The sequence below is a fragment of the Bidens hawaiensis genome, unplaced genomic scaffold, assembly GCF_021521415.1.
Source record: "Bidens hawaiensis isolate Kalapana, Puna unplaced genomic scaffold, B.hawaiensis_p1.1 tig00015891_1, whole genome shotgun sequence".
NCBI classification, from domain to species: domain Eukaryota; kingdom Viridiplantae; phylum Streptophyta; class Magnoliopsida; order Asterales; family Asteraceae; genus Bidens; species Bidens hawaiensis.
In genome coordinates, this window is record NW_027492423.1 from 2,972 (window position 1) to 24,653 (window position 21,682).

General features: G+C 34.1%; 2 protein-coding genes and 2 pseudogenes across 3 annotated transcripts; 2 read left to right on the forward strand and 2 right to left on the reverse strand.

The window, feature by feature from the left end:
- Positions 1-1,926: 1,926 nt before the first annotated feature.
- On the forward strand, positions 1,927-2,423 carry LOC143549995 (ethylene-responsive transcription factor ERF062 pseudogene; annotated as a pseudogene).
- Positions 2,424-3,963: 1,540 nt separating this feature from the next.
- Positions 3,964-4,766, forward strand: LOC143550003 (uncharacterized). Its single transcript, XM_077040754.1, has 2 exons — positions 3,964-4,516; positions 4,579-4,766. Exons 1-2 carry the CDS (start codon positions 3,964-3,966, stop codon positions 4,764-4,766), a joined length of 741 nt encoding a protein of 246 aa, XP_076896869.1.
- A 4,328-nt stretch (positions 4,767-9,094) lies between these two features.
- On the reverse strand, positions 9,095-11,436 carry LOC143549990 (putative calcium-binding protein CML22; annotated as a pseudogene). The gene is made up of 5 exons (XR_013138242.1): positions 11,282-11,436; positions 10,799-11,041; positions 10,507-10,706; positions 9,351-9,526; positions 9,095-9,259 (listed from the first exon to the last, which is right to left on the reverse strand). The product of XR_013138242.1 is annotated as a putative calcium-binding protein CML22 (transcript).
- A 174-nt stretch (positions 11,437-11,610) lies between these two features.
- On the reverse strand, positions 11,611-16,157 carry LOC143549991 (protein PHR1-LIKE 2-like). The gene is made up of 6 exons (XM_077040746.1): positions 15,887-16,157; positions 14,468-14,544; positions 14,313-14,367; positions 14,132-14,210; positions 13,957-14,026; positions 11,611-12,160 (listed from the first exon to the last, which is right to left on the reverse strand). The coding sequence occupies exons 1-6, from the start codon at positions 16,071-16,073 to the stop codon at positions 11,774-11,776; spliced, it is 855 nt and encodes a 284-aa protein (XP_076896861.1). The 5' UTR covers positions 16,074-16,157; the 3' UTR covers positions 11,611-11,773.
- Between the last annotated feature and the right edge of the window lie 5,525 nt (positions 16,158-21,682).

The window sequence follows — 21,682 nt, forward strand, 5'->3', positions numbered from 1 at the left end:
CACGTTGTACCCCGGCATGTTCGCCTCTGGTCGGGGTGTGACAGAAAGAAACGTTTATTTTTATCTAATAATATAAATAATTGATAAATATATATAACTTTATTATTTTAAATTGAAAAGGGTGAAAGCAGTGGCGTTTGTGGATGTCAACTACCTTCCCAAAATTGGCAATCAACATATGAATGCCCCAAACACATCTCAAAAGCCATCTAACCAATAAGCTTAAAGATAATTAAGGATAATGACACCCAATAATCACTATTTAATTGTAATATTATAATAGGAATAGAGAGCATTATTAGCACGAAAATGTACAATAATAATAACCTTGAACAAACCTTTACTCGACACAGAGTTAAATGGTTCAGGTCATAGCGTTGACAAATTTTTTGACACAGTTAGAAAACACAAATTTATGACACGGTTAGAAAACGTATCTTAACAAGTTAAACCCGTTTAACTCATTTATAACAAGCGTAACATGTTTTACTCAGCGTATTAAATAGTTTATTACGCCAACATGTTACTTTATAATCTTTTTATCAAAATACTTAGTTTTATAAATAACTAAATATGAATTGTAATTTTTTGTTAGTTTTGTTTTGTCACGTTAGTTAGTTATATCTTTTTGTTATTCTTCATGTTAGTGAGTTATGCCAATATTCGTGCTAAATATATCACGCCATTCGTGTTATTAAAATGGTTATATTTAATCGTGTTAAACATTATTTGTCATGCTATTTGTGTTATTATTAACTACATTAACCGTGGTAAATGTTTAATTTCGTGTAACACGTTTATTAAACATGGCTATGTTAGTGTTTAAGAAAATATTGAATTTGTAAAGTTGCAATCTTGTTTAAGGATCCAAATTAGATTTCATATCATTCAACTCATTATTGATGTAGGGGTTTTGTTTTCCCTTAGTCGTGATGCTTATTTCTTATATTCAATTGATATAAAATCGAAACAAACCTATATTTATATGTTTTTTGGAACGGCGACTTTCTTGTGTATTAGGCTACCAAGTTCACCATTTTGGGGAGTCTTGTTGCTTCACTCTGGCCATACTATGTTGTCTTAACCGGGCCAATGATGACTTCAAAGTTTGGTTTGGGCGTTCCCCAGGAAACCATATCGTCGATTGCCACTTGACAGTCGTGTCAACACAAGAGTAAAACTCTCTGGCAGTCTGGCGTAACAAACTTACAAACAGTGGTATGAAAACTCGGGTGAGCTTGGGATTCGAACTTACAACCTCGCAAGACCTAGCTCAAATCCCTCATTGTCGATATTCACCAAAAGTGACACAAGTGAAGTTCGAACTTAAGTCTCCACTGGAGTACGCAAGCCTTCTACCACTAGGTCAAAAGTTGGGTATCGAAACATAAACATAAACATAAACATAATAATAATAATAATAATAATAATAATAATAATAATAATTAGGTTTTCATCATTAAAAAAGGTTAATTAAAGTAACCAGAAATTACATATGAAAACAAATATGTAAACATCATGACATGTCACATAAACAAATGATACCTAGACGTTACACAACGAAATTAACATTAATATAATCAGATGATTAGCGTACTCGCGGCCTCATTAATATTTAGTTTTCCTCGAACTTTATATAAACCTTAAAGTCCTCATCATCATTTCACACCATTTGATAATCCACACATTAATTTCTTCCATATTATTCCAATGGAGGAATATCACCTACACCAAATATGTTCTTATAATAATTTTTGTACGTCACAAACTTTACCCAATGTTTCTAATACTAATTTAGTGTTACCGGTGTTACCAAGCCCGAGTCCAGTACAGCCAGTGGCGGATTGGCTAATGTTTAGCCGAAAACTGACTAGTCGCTACGCGGGTGATCATTTTCGGTCGAGTATATGTACCCAAACCCGACCTATGAAGTACACGGGACGAAAGTTGTTTAGAGGAGTAAGACAAAGGCATTGGGGGAAATGGGTGGCGGAAATCCGGTTACCGCGTAACCGGACCCGCGTATGGCTCGGGACATTTAACACGGCCGAAGAGGCCGCGTTTGCGTATGACACAGCCGCGTATATTACTGCGCGCATTTAAATTTCCCGAATTTGAAAAGTCAGTTGAAGGTGAATTCGGGGAATGGGAATACCGCGGCTTTGTTGGAAGCGAAATTGAATGCGGTGTCGAAGCGGGTGGTGGATGTGAAGGTGGATGATTGGGTGGTGGATGTGAAGGTGGATGATTTGGGAGTACCGGTGGTACCGGAGGTGGGTTTGTTGGAAAAGGCGATAGGGGGTGGACCGGAGGCGGAAATGGTGGTGCCGCCGACGGTGGTCGGGGACGGGTTGCCGCTTAGTAGAATGCCGTCTTTGGATATGGATATGATTTGGGATGCTCTTCTTGTTTCTGATCCATAAGTATATGATGTTAAAACGTTATTTGTATGAATGAATGAATATATTCGACAAATACCAAAGTGACGAATGTTCAAATCTCATGAGTGACAAAAAAAGTCGTTAAAAAAATATATTCGATAAATAAAGAGAGATATTTGATTTAAAAATGTGACATTGTTACACTACTAAATGGTCTAAGGCAATAAATGTTGATCGGAAGGACTATTGCGCGGCATAATGGTGCCCCCCCCCTTTTGTTCTCTGCAACGTAGTTTTATGCGCTTTCATCTGAAATTTTTTATACGTATTGAGTCCTCCCACGAATTTTCGTCCAAGCTTCACCACTTACAACTAATATTTGATTAGTTAGTTGATACGAATGGTTTAAGGAACAAACAAGGCAGTTTAGATTTGGATTAACTTCTTCTCTAGGTTAACCGGGGATTACTTAATCTTTGCAACCATGGATCGAGAGAATCTAGAATCCACCTCGTGCAATCTTCGATCCAGAGAATCTAGACTTCAACCTTGGATCTAGAAAATCTAGTAAAATGTTTGGTTCCCACAAATTATATTTTGTGATATTGTTGATGTGAATCTTTTGCTGTGAATTGTTGTTGTGAATCTGCATGATGTTGTTTTTAATTTGTCATATTTGTTGTGAATGTAGGATATTCTTAAAAGGCTTATTGTTTAATTGATATATTGTTGAAGTAAATCTGCATATACTTGTGGATGTGTAATATTATTTAACCTCTCCTTGCTGCTATTTGTGGCCAAAAGAGCATATATTTTCAATGTATACTTCAATTTTAATAGAAGCTATTATTTAAATGTTTTAGTTTAATCTAAAATTTATATAACCCAAGAGTTGGGGTTAGAAATTTGAATATTAATGTTCTATAAATAACAATTAGTTAGTTATTGACTAGATTATTTAATATAATTAGTTTTTTTTAAATCAGTTAGTTATGTTATTCTTATTTGCTATTTTCTTTAACTCAATTCAGTTTTAGACCTGACTAAAAGTTTTCACTCTATTTGACCTGGTCCAATTTTCTTACACGGCTAAACTTTGTTCATATAACAAAATTTTCTGGATCCATCCCTTTACGCAATGTGTTACTTCATAGTTGATTCGTATAGAAATAGTTGGGGCAGTAGATGGCATGATTCTAGACAAAGAACTATCCATACTTTCTTGGTTCATTAACCAAAGGAGAGATCATTAATTAAATATGCTGATGCACATATAGTGAGCATGACCGGCCCAAAGGGAAGGCAAGAAGGCGACCAACCCGGGTCTAGTTTTTCGAGAGACTTATGAGTAATAACTGCTAAAAATATTATATATAATTTTGCTTTAAACAAAAGCTTACAAAATGACTTTTTTGGTGTGATAGAAAGAGTGTTAGTCCATGGAATCAAAGGTCATGGGTTTCAATTCCGAAGAATGTGTCTTGTTTGTTTTTTTTTTGCTTTGATCCACATTGGGTTTTGGAAATGCGAAAGTGATAAAATTGTCAAATTTTATCTCTAAGGCAGATCTCACAGAGTATAAATGGGCGGAAGCAATTTCACGTATATGTCGGATGTGGGTTTTAAATTCAGCAAAATTGATCGGGTTTTAGTATGCCATGAGTTCTTAAGCAAATGGTCAACAGCTTCTCTTTTAGCACTTCCCAAGTTATCTTCGGACCACAGGCCTCTGCTTCTATCATGCACAGATCTCAAGTTTGGTCCACGCCCGTTTAGATTTTTTAATTCATGGCTCAGAAACAATGATCTAATTGAGGTGATTACAAATGCCTTAGCGCAATACACACCACATGGTCCACCAGACTTTCGTTTAGCTACCAAATTGAAAAGGTGTAAAACATGGAGACAAAATGAACAGCAATTAGAACTGGGCAGAGCACGAGACCTGGGTAGATTATTGGAAGAACTTGACCTTAAAGCTGAAAAGTCAGCCCTAACCGAGGAAGAGATCAACACCAGACAAAAGAGTAAAATGGAATTAGCAGAACTTCATAAATGTAGATTATTGGATCTTAAACAAAGGGCTAGAATCAGATGGGCTATTGAGGGTGACGAGAACTCGTCTTTCTTCCATGGTATTATTAATTGCCACAAAAAAATTAATCGTTTGAACGGATTATTTTTTTAATGGTGACAGCGCCTGATGATTTAAAAGAAAATATAAAAAGTTTAAGGAGTCGTCTCGGGATAGACCAATATATTTCAACAACAGATTCTCAAGCTGACGCGGAGTCGTTGATTGAACCTTTTAGTAAAGCGGAGATAAAGCGAGCAGTATGGGATTGTGGTGGGGAGGACCAGATGGCTTCTCATTTGCTTTTATAAAGAAATTCTGGTCTACTTTTGAAAAAGATTTTCATACCAATGGCAGAATCAGTTATGGGTGCAACTCAAGTTTCATTACTCTTGTACCAAAAATGGGGGGACCCACAAGAGATAGAGAAATTCAGGCCCATTAGCTTAATTGGTTGCATACCAAAGGTGATATCCAAAGTGCTTGCTAATCGTTTACGATTGGTTATTGGGTTGGTTATTGACGAAGTTCAATCAGCGTACATCTCGGGTAGGAATATCACGGAAGGGGTCCTTATCTTGAATGAACTCCTATCATGGTTGAAAAAATCGAACAAACAGGCTATGGCTTTCAAGATTGACATCGATAAAGTCTTTGACTCGGTAAACTGGCGCTTTCTTGACTCAGTTATGTCACAAATGCGTTTCCCAAACAAATGGAGGTCCTGGATAATTGGTACATTAGCCACAGCAAGATCTTCGATCTTGGTAAATGGTGCCCCGACTTCCGAGTTTGACATTCAAAAGGGGGTTCGCCAAGGAGATTCGTTATCTCCATTCCTATTTCTAATCGCCATGGAAGCTTTAAATGTGGCTATGAAATCAGCATGCTCAGAAGGTCTTTACCATGGTATTCAAACTCCAAGGAATGGTCCGCTAATCTCTCATCTTTTCTATACCGATGACGCTGTTTTTGTGGGAGATTGGAGCGATACGAATTTCGACAACCTTAAACGCATCTTAAGATGCTTTTACCTTGTCTCTGGTTTAAAAGTAAATCTTCATAAAAGCATGTTGTATGCTGTTAAAGTGAATGATGAAGAGCTGAAACTTAAAGCTCAAGTGCTTAATTGCAAAGGAGGTAAAATACCATTCTTATACCTTGGCTTACCAATTGGAGCGAACATGCGCCATAAAAAACATTGGCAACCGGTTTTAGATAAGTTTGACTCCAAACTCTCTAAGTGGAAAGCGAAATCATTATCCTTTGGTGGTAGACTAACACTTATCAAATCGGTGTTAGGTAGTTTGGGCACATATTACTTCTCACTTTTCAAAGCACCGATTAAAGTTTTAAAAATGTTGGAATGTAAACGACGAAAGTTTTTATGGGGAGGAAATAATGAGAGACAAAAAATAAGTTGGGTTGCCTGGAAAAAACTTATATGTGCAAAAGATCGGGGTGGCCTCGGTGTTGGTAGTCTTCATGCTGCTAACACAGCCTTACTATCTAAATGGTGGACCTTATTTAAAGGTAACAGATCTTCCCTTCGGGTAAAGACGATATCAGCTTTGCATAATGGGCCTCGAAAATGGGGTTGGGTACCTTTTAAATCGACCCTTGGTGGTACTTGGAAATCGGAACCTGACCTTAATTTAAACTTCAAGAACCGATTAACAGTCCGTGTGGGTAAGGGAGATAAGACGTCGTTTTGGTTGGACCAGTGGGTTGGAGCGAACTCGTTTCAGGAAACCTTTCCAAACCTGTTTGCTTTAGAGTCCAATAAAGAGGTGCTCATAAAGGACCGACTCCTAAAGATAAATGGAAAGACAGAACCAATTTGGGGCTGGAAAAGGCAGCCTACCACAACCTTGGAGAAACAACAGCTTGAAGGGGTATATACTGTATTTTCAAATGTTCTTTTATCAGATGATATGGATAGTTGGTGTTGGAATAATAGTGAGAACAAGGCTGGTCATTTCACGGTCAAAAGTCTTAGATGGGAAATCGATAATGTTGGAATTCCAGAGATCGCTTTCAAAAGTTGGAATAACTGGATTCCTAGCAAAGTTAATTGTTTCATTTGGAGGGTCCTTCTAGATCGCATTCCTACTAGAATAGCTTTGAGTAGCCGAGGCTTAACAATGGAAGAGGTGAATTGCGGACTTTGTGGTTCCTTTCCAGAAACCGTAGAACACCTCTTGGTAAACTGCTGCTACGCTAGAAACATTCTTTCGGTTATTATGTCATGGGTGAAGTTATCGTACGCAGGAAATTTGGGCTCGATTCAACAAGTTCTAGAACTTCCAAAACAGCTTAAAGTCCCTAAGGAGTTAGATCAGATAATACGGGCCATTCTCGTGGTCACGTTTTGACTCATCTGGAAAGCAAGGAATGAGAAGATTCATGACTTTAAAGAGTGTACGGTTAATAAACTGATAAGTGACATAAAGTTGGTTTTCTATCTTTGGGTGAAAAATAGGAGCAATCAGGCCAGCTTAGAGTGGGACAAATGGTGTCAATTCAACTTTGAAAATTTCCCGTTGTAGTTTTTTGTTTCAAGTTTTATTTTTCCTTTTCTGTTTTGGTTCCGGTTGTATTTTCTTTCTTCTTGTTTGTTCGGGCTTCTAGCTTCTAGCTAGAAGGTTCCCTTTGTTTTCTTTATATACGAGCCTTTCAAAAAAAAAATAAAAAAAAAAGTGATTTTTGGGTCCTTTATTTCACTCGTCTCAAACCCTGAAATTTTAAATGATTCTTAAAGTCGGCGTGATTGAGAGTAAAGCTGAAAATTTGTGTAATTTGTTTAGGATTGAAATATTGGTTCTAATGTTCATATCAACAAATTACAAGGCTGAAGGAATATTACAATGTGAGTGATATTCATTGATTTGTTGGTCTCCATGTGCACCTCAAATTATTAACTTAAATGATACTAAAAGCTATTGGAAATTATTTCATGTGGCTGAATTGCTGACACTTGATGAGTGTTTGTATCTTACTACAAATAGCATTTAAATTGGTTGATAGAAAGACATGGTTGGACACAAATCATGGTTACTCATTTCGGTGCATTATTCATTGTATTGAAAAAGCTTAGGGCATCTCGAATGGTGAGTTTTTGTTAGGTTTTTGTTTGTTTTGAATCCTAGGTGGCTCCTAGGTGGAAGAGAGAGAGATGAGAGAGAGTGAAAGAGGTTTGAAATTTCAATACACTTGTTAGAGTATATATGAGAGGGTGAAAGAGAGAGAATGGGAGGAGAGAGAATGGGAGTGGGTGATTTTATGTGGCTTGTACAAAGCTCTCCAAACATTGGAGATGCTCATAAGGTGATTTGTAATTGTGGCTTATATGATCATGATCTTATTTGCTACTAGTCACCTCTAATACTAATAAGGTGATTTGTAATTGTTAAAAGCTTAGAAAATATGAAACATTTTGGTAAAACTGTTTTATAACAGTAAAGTTAGTATATCGAGTTTTATGACTTTTAGTTTTAAATAGAGACAATTAAACAGACAGTTAAAAAGCATGCGTAAGGTTATAAATAGAGACAGTGAAATAAAGTAAGAGCTTTAGGCCGCTATTTTTCTAAGGCCTCTAAATAATAATAAAAAAAGAAAATACTCTATGTAGGTAATTTGGGCTTTGGGCTCATTAGCGGACTAGGAATGGAATTGTGGTCTATAATTATGCATACCGCATAAATTAGAGGTGTCCAAAACCGGTTTCTGGGCCAGACCGGTTCGATTTATCAACCGGTTTAGGAGTAAACTTGTTCGAACCGATTAGATCGGTTCGGTTTGTAAGCCGGTTAACTATTAAAAAAACCGGGTTGAAGTAAAAAAACCGGTTTTTTATTCAAAATCGGGTCAGTTTAAAGCCGGTTTGGTTATTCATGTCCGAACCGCTATAAGAACTGTCGGTTTGGAAACCAGATTATTCCAAACCGGTTTTAGTTGATACCAGGTTGGGTTCTAAACCGATAAACGGGCTTGAACCGGTTTTCTTGTTCATCTCTTTCTTAGATGATATAAGAATCATATGGTCGAAAGCAAAATATTTTTCTTCTTTTTTTTTTATTTTAACTAAAGGGCCACAATCTTAGTACCTGCTTTGGGCCTCCGACCCTGGACTTGTGCATGTGAACCAGAGGCGCACAAATCGGGTATTTTTAGGAACCGGAACCGGGTAGGAACCGGTTCCGGGTATGGTCAACAAAAGTCAAAACCGGGTCGAGTAAGAACAAGTTCTGGGTATAGTCGGGTATTTGAACGGGTTTATTCGTGTTTCGGGTAGGGTCGAGTTTTGACAGGGTATTTCCGGTTCCGGATTCCGGCAGGTCCAGGTCGGTTCCGGTTTCGGGTACGGCTCCTGAGAGAAATCCTATACCAGGTCGTACTCGCGGATCAGGTACAGGTAGAAACCGGTTCCGGATCAGGTAATCCGGGTATTTTGTGCACCTCTAATGTGAACTATGAAGAAATGCATAATGGAAGGAAAAACATTAATGAAAATATGTAAAAATTTCCATGTAAACACATCCACATATACACTGAAAACCATTACTTGATTCATGTAAATATATAAACAAATCTTTCTTACATAACTAACAAACTTCACAGAGATACCAACTTTAAAACAAATGATTTCACAAAGCTAAACATTGCATATATTACATACTGACAATAACCTCACTCATTATCACCACTGCTTATATATCATGATCAATTCCAACCCAATCAATCAAAGAGAACAAGAACTCTCTAAAGCTCACCTTACCATCCTTATTCCAATCCATTTCTTCTGCATTTACAAAACAAAAACACCAAAAGCTTGTAACTTTTCGGTTCTTTTCATTCAAGAAAATATTTAATATCAAAATCAAGAAAATTACTGAATCTGGTCTTGGTGATACGTGTAGGTGATTTCTCCGTTGGGAAGTCCTCGTTCATAGCCTTCATCATGTCCGTCTTGTTTAGCTTTCCATCACCATTTTTATCAAGAAATAAGAAAGCTTCAATTATGGTATCAAATGTTTGCTTTGAGCTCTGGAGATCCCACAGTTGGTGTCTGTAACAAGATTTCGTTTACGTTGGATTTTGTTTACAAATTTTATTAACTGAGTTGAAAAAATGGTCAAAAGGTGGTTTGTGTTAAAACGGGTCATTTTGTTATGAGTTGGGTTGACCCATAGCGCGTCCGTTAATGTTTTAATATACAATTAGCGTGTCTAATATGATTAGAAAAACTATATTATTTCAATAATAATTTGTTTGATATGTTTTCCTTTTAGCTAAATCTTTTTCTTTACCCGTTACAGATAACCATTCAAAAGCAAGGATGCCAAACGGGTCGTGATCGTGACTTGGCGGGTTCCCAACATGAAACTGAAAATCATGTCAGACAATAGACATATGAACCCATACACGACACTAGTATTCGCGGGTTGAAAAGAACATGATTCGTTAAACTCTTTTCTATTATTTTTTGCATATTAGTACTTTTAAATTGCAATTTTATAAAAAAAAATGCAAATGTGTATAAAACAATGATACTTTAAATATAAAGCATTGTGTCAATTTCTATTATTTTGCCATAGAAAACTAATCATTCTTTTGCACGAAACACTTTTTTTATAGATAAACGGGTTAAACAGGCCCAAGAACCCGACCTGTTTAGCTATGTATACCGGTGGTTCAACCCAAAACTTTCGTGTATGCAAAGCCGCGAATCTGTGTTAGGTACGTGCCATGACTCATGTAAAAAATTTACAACCTTATAATCACAGGTAAATGGGAATAGGGTAAGTTTTTATATGGGTTAGGTTGACCCAAAACATTTTTTGTCAGTTTATAATTTTTTGTTTAATAAACGACTAGTATCGCTTATAACTTAGAGATTTATGTAATTTCAATAGAAATATAGTATCTTATATAGATTGATTTAGACAGTTATATGCATTCAAACTTGACCTGTTATTCTTTACCCACAGGTACCAACCAACCCGAACCAACCTATTCATATATAAATAAGTCAAAATGAGAATTTACCGCATGAGATGAGGAAGGACCGGCTAAAAGATAAATAAGGCACAACAGAACAATGAACTCGTTAAATTGTATCCCGTTGCTACCATCTATGTCACAAGACACAAAAAGATCTCTAACTTCCTCCGTGGTACAATCAAGCTGCAATTTTTGTAAGCATTTCTTTAACTCCTCATTATCAATGGTTCCATTTGAATCTTCATCTACAAAGGTGTCAACTTTTAGCAGTCAAGAAACTTTATAACACATGAAAGAAAGTAGCAAAGTAATAAATTAACAATCTTGTTAAGCGTACCGTATAATTCAAACACACTTTGAATTTCCTTTAATCCTTCTTTAAACCGAGGAAACCTCAATATTATGCTGTTCATGGACCGGAAAGTGTTGTGTGTTTGTTTGCTGTTGTTCTTGGCCTCCAGCATTTTTCTTTGAAGCCTGTTGTCTAGCCGTTCGTACCGGTTTGGTGAGTTGCAACAACATAATATTCCTCCAACTTTGTTGGACAGTGACTTGAGTGAAGAGCATGTGTGTGGTGTACCTTTAAAAGACAAAATTCATAAATCATCATATGGAAAATATTGAGAAAAAAAAAACAAACTTGAATAGTAGAACATATTCATTTGACTGATAGCTAAGAAACCAACATATGAGTCAATGATTTTAAGCAGAGATCTTTGAACCACAAATGATCAAATTTGTTGATTTTAACATATGCAGAGTTTCAGTAGGTTCATGAAACTATAAGATCAAACAATTAATTTTGAAATAAAAAACTTACCCATTGAAGCTTTGATGATTTCAGTAGAGGATGTATTAGTTTTGGGCCAAGAACTGCATACTTATCAGTTAAAAACTAAAAAGAAGAAAAAGAGACAAAGCTGAGTGGAATCTGGTTCTAGAAATGTGAAATGACTAGAGACTTGAGAATTAAAGATTGTTCCTTTTAATAATCTTGAAGGTGGATGGCTAAATGATAGGTAGATATAAAAAGGACCCACCTCTTCCAAGGAAAAAAGTTTGCATTTTTAGGTTGAAATTAAACAAATTTTACACCTATTTAGCTTTACATTGAGATTTAGATCTTACAAAGTGCAAAAAAAAATGTTAAATAAGTAAACAACAGCCCAAATTGATAAAAGATAATCAGTTGTTTTGCAATTTATATTTCACAAAACTAAAAGGCTACAACAGTTGGTTGAGAATGATCAATGATCACAAATTAACAATAAATTTTTAAAAAAAAATGACATCTTTACGACACGATTTCGCATCAAGATATCCAAACATCATCCATTCGGCTAGCCTGGCCCGTTGGGCTACTGAACACGGCTCGTTGCCTCTTTTTAAGACCAACTGCTTGTGGGCTCATGCCCGCAGGTGAATTCACCGGGCTATTATTTGATGTTAACCAACTGTCAACGCTGGGTGCGAACACGTTTTCAAAATAAGATGCAACTTCAGGAAGTGAAGGGATGGGAATGCCAGATGGCGGACAGTCGTTGGCTACCTTGATTGCAAGCTCTGAAAGCTCTTCCCTAGCTGCCTCTAACCCTGCGGTTGCAATTGCTTGATCATTTAGAGCTTTACATGCTTTTTCCAAGATTGACTGAAGATATTTGCCTTGTGCTTCTATTCGAAGCTGGAGACGACGTTGAACCTGAAAACCGATTGGTTGTTAATAAACAATAACTTTCTTTATGAAAATGTGAAATCTTGAACCAAATATGTCATATTTTAACAAATAATTAGAGTCTATGATTATACAAATATATTTTTTAATAATAATTATTATTTTGTAAAAGCTGTTGATAAAAAGGTAACATTTTTTTTTGGAAATCTAAGATCTTGAACCCAAGAATGTCAGCATTTTGCAAATAATGAGAATCAAATTTGATTATACATAGTATTTTATATATAATAATAGTTTTGTAAAAATCATTAATGAAAGATAACACTTTATGAAAATGTAAAACCTTGAACCAAAAAATGTCAATATTTTGCTATAATTAGAGTCAAGTTTTTTTTTAAGTAAAAACAAAATACATATAGAGTCAAGTATGATTATACAAATATATTTTCTCAATAAAAATTAATATTTTTTAAATATTTTACAAATTATTAGTCAACAGTTGATCCGTTTGCCTGATTTCTAATGTGCGAGTTTGAAGGAAATTTAAAGGTGGCAAATGCGTGTACAGGTAGAGGTGCACAAATCGGGTTTTCTAAATACCCGGGTTCGGGTATGACCGGGTATTGGTAATAATCGGGTAGGGTTCGGGTCGGGTATTGTCTCTAAAAATCATACCCTATGCATCGGGTTCGGGTCGGGTATAGAACCGGGTATTTGAATACCCTATTATCGGGTATTGAAAAAACTCTATTTACGGGTTTTTTCGTGTTTTTTTCCGGTATTTTTTTTATATAGATTGGATTTTTTTAAAAGTTTACACTTTTTAGGGGTATTATTCAGGTATTTTTCGGGTATACATCGGGTATTTGAAATACCCGGTTTCGGGTATTGGACAACCTTGGTTCCGGGTTCAGGTATTACCGGGTACAAATCGGGTTTTCGGGTATCACCGGGTACAAATCGGGTCCGGTTCGGGTTCGGGTTTTAGTGCCAAAATGCATACCCTATCCGTACCCTACGGGTAGGGTCGGGTTCGGGTATTAGAAAAACCGGTTCCGGGTATTTATTTCGGGTCCGGTTCCGGGTTCGGGTTTTTTGTCCACCTCTATGTACAGGTGGTCAAAACAAGTACTTTGTAGGGAAACGGTTGTGTTGACCCAAAATACTTATCATCCCGTCTTTCTTATTCTTTATGAATAATTATGGTCAAATGCGATAAAGAAAATATATTGTTACAATAACAATATACTTATTTCAATAACACGATTTAGCATGTCCTATGTCATCAAAAATACATTCTTGGTGACTTTCAACTTGTTTAAGCCGTTCAAACATCCAACTCGCTTGACCTTTTTTCCTTTTTAGCCTAACTGGCTAACCCTTCGAATTTTGTCCGTTTGACCCATTAGAAACTAAACATAACCCGTATCAAAGAATTCTATGGGTCAAGAAATGCCATCTTTCATGAAAATCTTGTAATTTTTAAAACCATTGGGAGACACGAGAAGCGGGCCACATTAATGTTAAACGTTATAAAGAAAATATAGTATTACCATAATAATATACTTCCTTTTAATAACACGATTTAGCACTCGGTGTGCATTAAATGTTCATTTTAGATGACTTTCAACTTGTTTAACCCGTTCAAACGTCCAGCCCGTTTGGCATGTTTCCTTTTTAACCTAAACCTTTTGATTTAGCCCGTTTGAGCCATTAGAAACTAAACATGACCCGAATCAAACTACTCATAAAATGGGGCAAAGTTGCCACCTTTGATGAAAACTTTTGGCAGACACAAGAAGCGGGTCGGTTAATACACTAACCTCTAACTGCTCATGCAATCTTCTTTGGACTTCCATTTGCACCCTCAAAGCTTCTGTAACTTGGAACCCACTGTTGGAAGTAACAATTAAAACAAGGTTATTAAACATAATCTCATATGACACGTTTATAAAAAAATTATTTTTAACTTTTTAAAAATTCATAAATTGAACATACTCATTTGAATCTTGTGGCAACATTCTCGTTGATGATGTTGTGGATGAACCCATGTCTTGACTTTCAGCAATACATGATGCTAAAATTGGAACAAGAATTAGTAATAAAATTAACAAAATTTGTAATAAAAATAGTAATTGTCAAATTTATGCATCATTCTCGTATGTTGTAAGATGATTACCATCTTTGGAATTCTCGGTTAACTCTTTGCAAGATTGTTTCCCCAACCGATATTTCTGCAAGAATATATACACAATATAAATTAAAAATTACAGACAAGAATTGTCAAACGGTGTTATAATTACTTATATGCCCTTATTTATAAAAATGACTAACCTGAAGATGTGACTTCAAATGATAAAGTGTGAGCCCTTTTACTCCCATAGTCCTCATAATTGTCTTTGGAGTTGCTTCTGAAATACCGTAAAAATAAATTTATTATCAAATAATAATCAACAACTATCACAAAATATCATCACTTGACAATCAAACATAAGATATTAAACGTCACGAATCATTTAAATAACCGTAGTGATGTAAGAATTTAATAGAGTAACCCTTATAAGTTATAATCACATGTAAGGGATGTTTGGATACGCGTTGAAATTAGTGGTTATCATCTATCTGACTATCTTATTATTAATAGCCAAAATAATATGATTTCATGAGTGTTAAATTACCTTACCTAACTTTAAGCACCCAACTATCTGATTAATAATTACAATTTATCTATTTTGGGACTCTTCTTCTTTTTCTAGTCACAATAATCACTTTAAAAACTAGCATCCATAGTCCAAACACAAAATGACTACTTCTCTGACATTTGATTCGAGGCGGCAACTTCCGACACCACAGGAACACGACATGGACATAATCATGTTTTTGGTTGGAATATCCAACACACATAAAATAGCAAGTTGTGTTCGGGTTGACCTAATTAATTTAACATGTCATGTTCAGGTTGACACAACCTATTTAGTAAACAAGTCAACCCACTAGCCCATCCATTTATGACCCGTTTAACCCATTTTTTACAACCCACTCAAAAAGTTTACAACTTGGTTGTAACCGCCCAACCCGCAAACTCGTTTGACGCATTTAGATAAATTGGTTGAACGGGCCCTGTTCGGGTTACATCATTTTTAAGTGTTTGTGGGTTAGAATTAAAGATCAATGTTTTTGACCCGTATACAAATACAGGTCATGTCCGGGTTGAAAAATTCAACCCGCCAACCCAACACGATTAATATTAGAGGTGAGCATAAAACCGTTAAAACCAAGATGGAACCGAAAAAACCAAAAAAACCGAACCGAAAAAACCAAACCAAATTAGAAACAGGTAGTTCGGTTTTGAACTTTAGCAAAAACCGAAATACTGGTTTTGGTTCGGTTTTGTATTTTGTTGAGAACCGAAAAAACAGAACCGAAATAACCAAAAACCGAAAACTGAAAAAACCGAAACCGAACGGTTTTAAAAAAATTATAAAACCGAAAGTTTGGTTTTCGGTTCGGTTTTAGTAAAAACCTCACCGAACCGCACCACGCACATCCCTAATTAATATCCCCATTCTGATGCCACTCCTAACCCCTACTGCTTTAATTGCTTTCCAAAATAAAAAAATTGAATAATAAAGATCAATTTACCATACATGTATCAAACATAATAACTAAATATTTAAACCCACAATCAGTTTCCCAAAAAGGTACCATCTTGATCCCAAATTAACTAATTTAAAGATAATTAAAGAAACTAACTGTCAGGTCCACCGAGCTGAGTAACCGCATCGACAAATCTCTCATGGAGCTCCGAAGTCCACCGGAGTCGGGGCTTCGGATCCGTGGTCAACACGAGACATGGATCCCCAACGAAAGTGGTAGCATCTAACTGACCCGAGAAGTCGCCGTGGGCTAAATTAGTTATGGAGTGGATCCCAGAATACATTTCGAAGTTCAGATGAAGAAGAAGAGTTGAAGTTAATTAGGGTTTGATTTTGAATGGTTTAGTGTTTAATGAAAGAGAAATAGAGAGAGAGATGTCGTGTTGTTGAGTTGTCAAAATCAGGCTGTCGCTTTTGTTGTAATATTATTTTAGTTAATATATGTATATTGAAGAAAGAAAGACACAACATGCTATGAGGAGTCCTGTTACTTTCTATACCTAGTAGTAAAACAATATGATTATTATTTTTTATAGACTTTTTCTACCTTTTAAATACATTTTAATTTAATTCTTACAATGATAATAACAAGAACATGAATATTTGTTTTTTTATTTATATAGAAGTATAGGTGACATAAAAGACGAGGGTAGGACGGGTTAGCGTGTCAGAACATATTCAAATCAGGATGGTTGTTTTGGTTCGGGGTAGAACGGGTTTTGACAATAATGGATAAGGGTCAAATTCGTGATCTATAAGCAATATATTGAGAAATGTTAAGGCAGACAAATAGCAATTCTGGTATGATCTTACCCATATAAAAGGTGATGATAGTACTTCTATACTACAAGATGAATGGTATGATCTGGATAAGACATCTAAGAAAAAATAATGTGAAAGCCTACTAAATTAAGAGCGATGCAAACACTTAATATGATGAAAGAATAAACATCATCAAAGCATGAATAGGTTTGTTAGCTTGTGAAACGCTAAAGTCGAAATTGAGAAGAGAACGCAACATATTGATCGAGAAGCAATAAGCTAGAAGATGGTGAGACGTATATATGTGGCGCTTGAGTAGGTCCGGTCATAAATTGCAAAATCAAATATTTGATTACTTATCTAGTTTTAGTGTTCACACGATTTATGTAAAACCACATCAATTTTCTCATGTTTAACTATGGTACGATAAATTCATTCAAACAATCATACAAGAATAAATATGATTAGTGTGATGCAACACAATAACATTCAATTGTACAAATAAAAAAATCAATTGCAAAACTTGAATAATCAAAATTTAACTTAAATGTTTAAAAAACCTCTTACTTAGCATAAAAAGAGAATAAACATGAGAATGTGTGTCTTGACAATCAACATGTATTTATACATTTTGATCTTGACACTTTTAATTTCATCATATCTTAAGTTGTGAAGTTACTTAGCCAAGTTTAACAGGATATGCATATGTTATGATTTCAAGATCTATCAATGTGATTTAAAAAAAATGATTTTATAATTCAAAAGGGGATAGTAACACCAACACAATTTGTTACCCATTTGCTTCTGTTTCGAATTTCGATTTAATCACTATGTTTAGTTAATAAATCGAATGAACAATATTTGTCGTTGTTTAAATCTTCATAATAATCTTTAATAATATATATAAACGAAAACCCAAAAATCCTACGTGTCGCGATGTTGTCGCTCCCCCCTTTTTGGAGTCACCAGATTTGCTTGATTTATAAATGGTGGCTTCTCATGCATTTGACCCGAATTCATGGGTATGGGTCTTACCAAACCCAGATATTCCTTAAACGGATTATAACATCTCCATCAATAAAAAATTATTCTCACCAAATTATTGATGTAAAAATACTATAAAATAGGATATACTAAAAATTAATATCTTATTTATTTTAAAAAAAGTATATATATTATTTAAATTTAAAAAAACAATTTTATAGTAAAAAAATAAACGGGTCTTGGGTCTCATCAAACCATAAGTATATTATTAACTTTCATAAATATTATTTATAACTAATAAACCAATTTTATAGTAAAAGAAATAAACGGGTCTTGGGTCTCATTAAAACCATATAGCTTTTAAATCGGGTTATAACATCTCATTTATTTGTGAAACAATTTATCACCAAATCATAAGTATATTATTAACTTTCATACAATAAAAAAAAATATAAATTCAAAAAATAAATAAATATTAGAATAAATAATATAAAACAACCCCGTAATACGGGGGATTAAAACTAGTTAAATATAAAATAAATCCTCTTTTTCATTTTTTCTTTCTTTAACGTAGTTCTCTTTTGAGTACAATTGTTTGTCTTTTTTTAGTCCCGAGCCAACCTCTATATTCCTTTTTTTTTTCTCCTAGAAAACTGTTGGCCAAAACAATCATTAATAGTGATGCTAGTTATTTACTATTAATTTTTTTATACAAACAACTAACACTTCTAATTTTGTAACAACATCGGTAAAATTTGTTCTTTCAAGACGTTACCCATGATCTTCTTATGAAGAAAAATCTTTGAGAAAATCTCCATGACCACCCCCTAAAATGGTGATGGCTATTTATAATTAATTTTTTTACATATTAACGTGATACTCTATTAGTAAGAACAGAAGAAGAAAAAAGATGATACATAATATAAATTTTATCAACGATTTATAATAAAATGTGATACAAAATTTTAACTGAATTTTAAATGATAGGCTGTTATATTTATATGCATTTTTAATGGTGTTATATTTAATCATGTGATAATGACATAAGGATATTATCAACTACACATATTTTTTTTTATAAACAAACTGATAATGATGTAACGAAACATACCTCTTAAGAAGCATTAGCCATTATGTATTACCTTATAAATATAAAAGTGGTGGACAAATAAAATTGTTGGGTAGCGAGAAGGCGTGTTCATTCACAAAAAATGCTTATTTTTGATGGCTTCATTTTGATTAATCAAAATTTACTTAATATCAAAGTATAAACATGAATAAACATTAATACGAGTTAGAATGTTTGAACTACACACTCATTCAATACTGCATTGATTTAATTACTATTATGTAACATTTTTCTTTTTAATTTTCAAGGATCGAACCTCATATACCAAAAGGTAGCTTGTGGTAAGTTACTTATGATACTAGTGATAACTTGGATCAATGGCAGTCATGCCTAATTGTGATAGTTATGAACATAAGTTATTGTCGATGGAGTTCGTGTTGACTGATCTTTCTATTGATGTAATTGCAAAAATGTCGATAGTTATAAATTTTAACCATCGGCTGAAAGTTTTCAATTTAAAAGTTATCTTAATATGACTGAAAGAGATAATTAAAATATTTATGAATTATTGAACCTACATTGAACATAAGTTTTCATATTGGCATAGGTTATTCACACACTTTTTTTGATATTCATACACCTTTTTAACACACATTTTATCTTTTATGTACATCCTCTCTAAAAAAACAAAGAGTGTATGAATAACAGTTCCCTTTCGTATTTTAGATCTAATGACATAATAACACTATGACAGGGTACGTCATGTCCTTGATATAAAGGCATATGTCATGTAGACTTGCAAAGTATTTCGTGTCACCCCTTTTATCTTTTTGTATATGTCACCTTAGTTTATATTAAGTTGAATCTCTTTATGTGCTCAACATGTGAAGCTAAAGAACACGATATGACTCTTCCTTTATGAATACCAGAATTCTTTTTAAAATACAGCACCTTTTACACATAATCATCATGTTCGTATATGTCCCATACTTATAACACCTCTTACCAAAATTTTAAATTAGTTTCATTATGCTTTTGTACAATGATATAATCATAGTGTCTATGCATCCGGCTTATAACTTGATTGCTTGAGTATTTTGTACGTCTTTAATTAGTGCAATGAAACAACTCAAACTCAAACACCACAAACAGACTGAAACAAAATATTACTGCATCTAACACAATCGCCTCCATTTCTAAGACGATAACTACCATGTGCTAGGATTTTCTAGAAACTGTAGAAGAACTTTAGGTATTATTAACGTTGTCTAGTCCTGTTGGCTTTGATTCAACGATTACAATGAATGACGTATGACCCACCAAACGTGCCTTGGTTAGACGATGTGTTGATGATGAAAACAATATACACAATTAGATGATTGGATTATAAGTACAACCATTGTTTTGTGTAAATCAAGTTACATAAGTAAAATATGGATTTAAAATACATGCACTTAAGTTTTATGGATTATTATATTAAGAATCAAGTTATTCTACAAAGTGAAATAAAAATGAGAAAGATGAGAAGCCATAATTAATTAACATGTGTCAAGTAGGAACCAAATGAAAAAGATATAAAAGTAATATTACACATTTTCTTTCTCCACATTCAAGTCACATGTTAATTCCCCCATCATTTTTAAACGTCTATAACTTTTTCATATGATATTTAGAAAAAAAAAAAATTCACCACAATAACAAACGTTTTTTTTACCTTTAATATGAGTATAATTTTGTCATATAAGAATAAAAAATAATTTACGTAAATGTGTCTTTTTGCTTACCATTATTTCTTTTTTCGTCATTGTGTCTTTCTGTTTATTATTGTGTTTTTTCGCCATTGTGACTTTTAACTGATCATTGTGTTTTTTTAAATACTAATAGCACCGCTATGTAATAATATATATATAATGAAAAATACCAACAAATTATCTAATACATAAAACGCATTGATGAATGCATATTCCACAATAACATGAAACGTAAAACACAATAATGAATACATATATTATAACAACACAATGGCCTGAAACGTAAGACACAATGGTAAATACATATAACACAGTGACTTTAAACGTAAGACACAATGGTAAATACATATAACACAATGGCCTGAAACGTAAGACATAATGGTAAATACATATAACACAATGACCTTAAACGTAAGACACAATGGTAAATACATATAACACAATGGCCTGAAACGTAAGACACAATGGTAAATACATATAACACAACGACCTTAAACGTAAGACACAATGGTAAATACATTTAACACAATGACCTTAAACGTAAGACACAATGGTAAATACATATAACACAACGACCTTAAACGTAAGACACAATGATAAATACATATAACACAATGACCTTAAACGTAAGACATAATGGTAAATACATATAACACAATGACCTTAAACGTAAGACACAATGGTAAATACATATAACACAATAACCTTACACGTAAATGGTAAATGCAATTTTTTCCATACCTCTGTGTAAATAACCCAATATTGGTTCACAGTCAATAACATCTTCACCATCTAGAGTAACAATGAGTCGAAGAACACCATGCATTGATGGGTGGTGAGGTCCCATATTTACTATCATGAGGTCTTTTCTTGTAGATGGTACAGTCATGGGTTTTTCCTGATTCATTCTTCCATGAATTGCTGAAAGCGAAAAGAAGTTCATCAAACTTTAAGCGAAGAATTCAAATTAACGAGTTTTTCTCTCTCGAATATCCAACCGCCCTATTAATTCTTTATAACGCGCTCTATTTTGTTTTGACAAAAAAGCCAGCAACCGTTGACGTTTTCCCAAAATTTTCCGCAGGCCTCTCTGAGATAAATAGTCTTTTTGTGCAATTCCAAATGTGAAGTAAGTCTCCGTATCTTATTGGTGAAACTTACTACTTGAAATTCAACAGATCCTCTGTTTCCTTTGTTTTCTTTTTGTTCTTTCAAAAGAATTGAAATAAACGAATTTTTTACCATAAAATAATTTGATACTCCCCTTTTTGCAGATATAGATTTTATTGATCGGTAATAATAATGTCATAAATTTTAATGTAGTATA

Bases quoted from the DNA above. Each gene is read 5' to 3' on its own strand.
- LOC143550003 (XM_077040754.1), top strand. From the start codon at position 3,964: ATGGGCGGAAGCAATTTCACGTATATGTCGGATGTGGGTTTTAAATTC. The intron at 4,517-4,578 runs GTATTATTAATT...TAATGGTGACAG, and splicing joins GAACTCGTCTTTCTTCCATG to CGCCTGATGATTTAAAAGAA.
- LOC143549991 (XM_077040746.1), bottom strand. From the start codon at position 16,073: ATGTATTCTGGGATCCACTCCATAACTAATTTAGCCCACGGCGACTTC. The intron at 14,027-14,131 runs GTATGTTCAATT...TACTTCCAACAG, and splicing joins TTGCCACAAGATTCAAATGA to TGGGTTCCAAGTTACAGAAG. The intron at 12,161-13,956 runs GTTAGTGTATTA...ATCGGTTTTCAG, and splicing joins GATTGCATGAGCAGTTAGAG to GTTCAACGTCGTCTCCAGCT.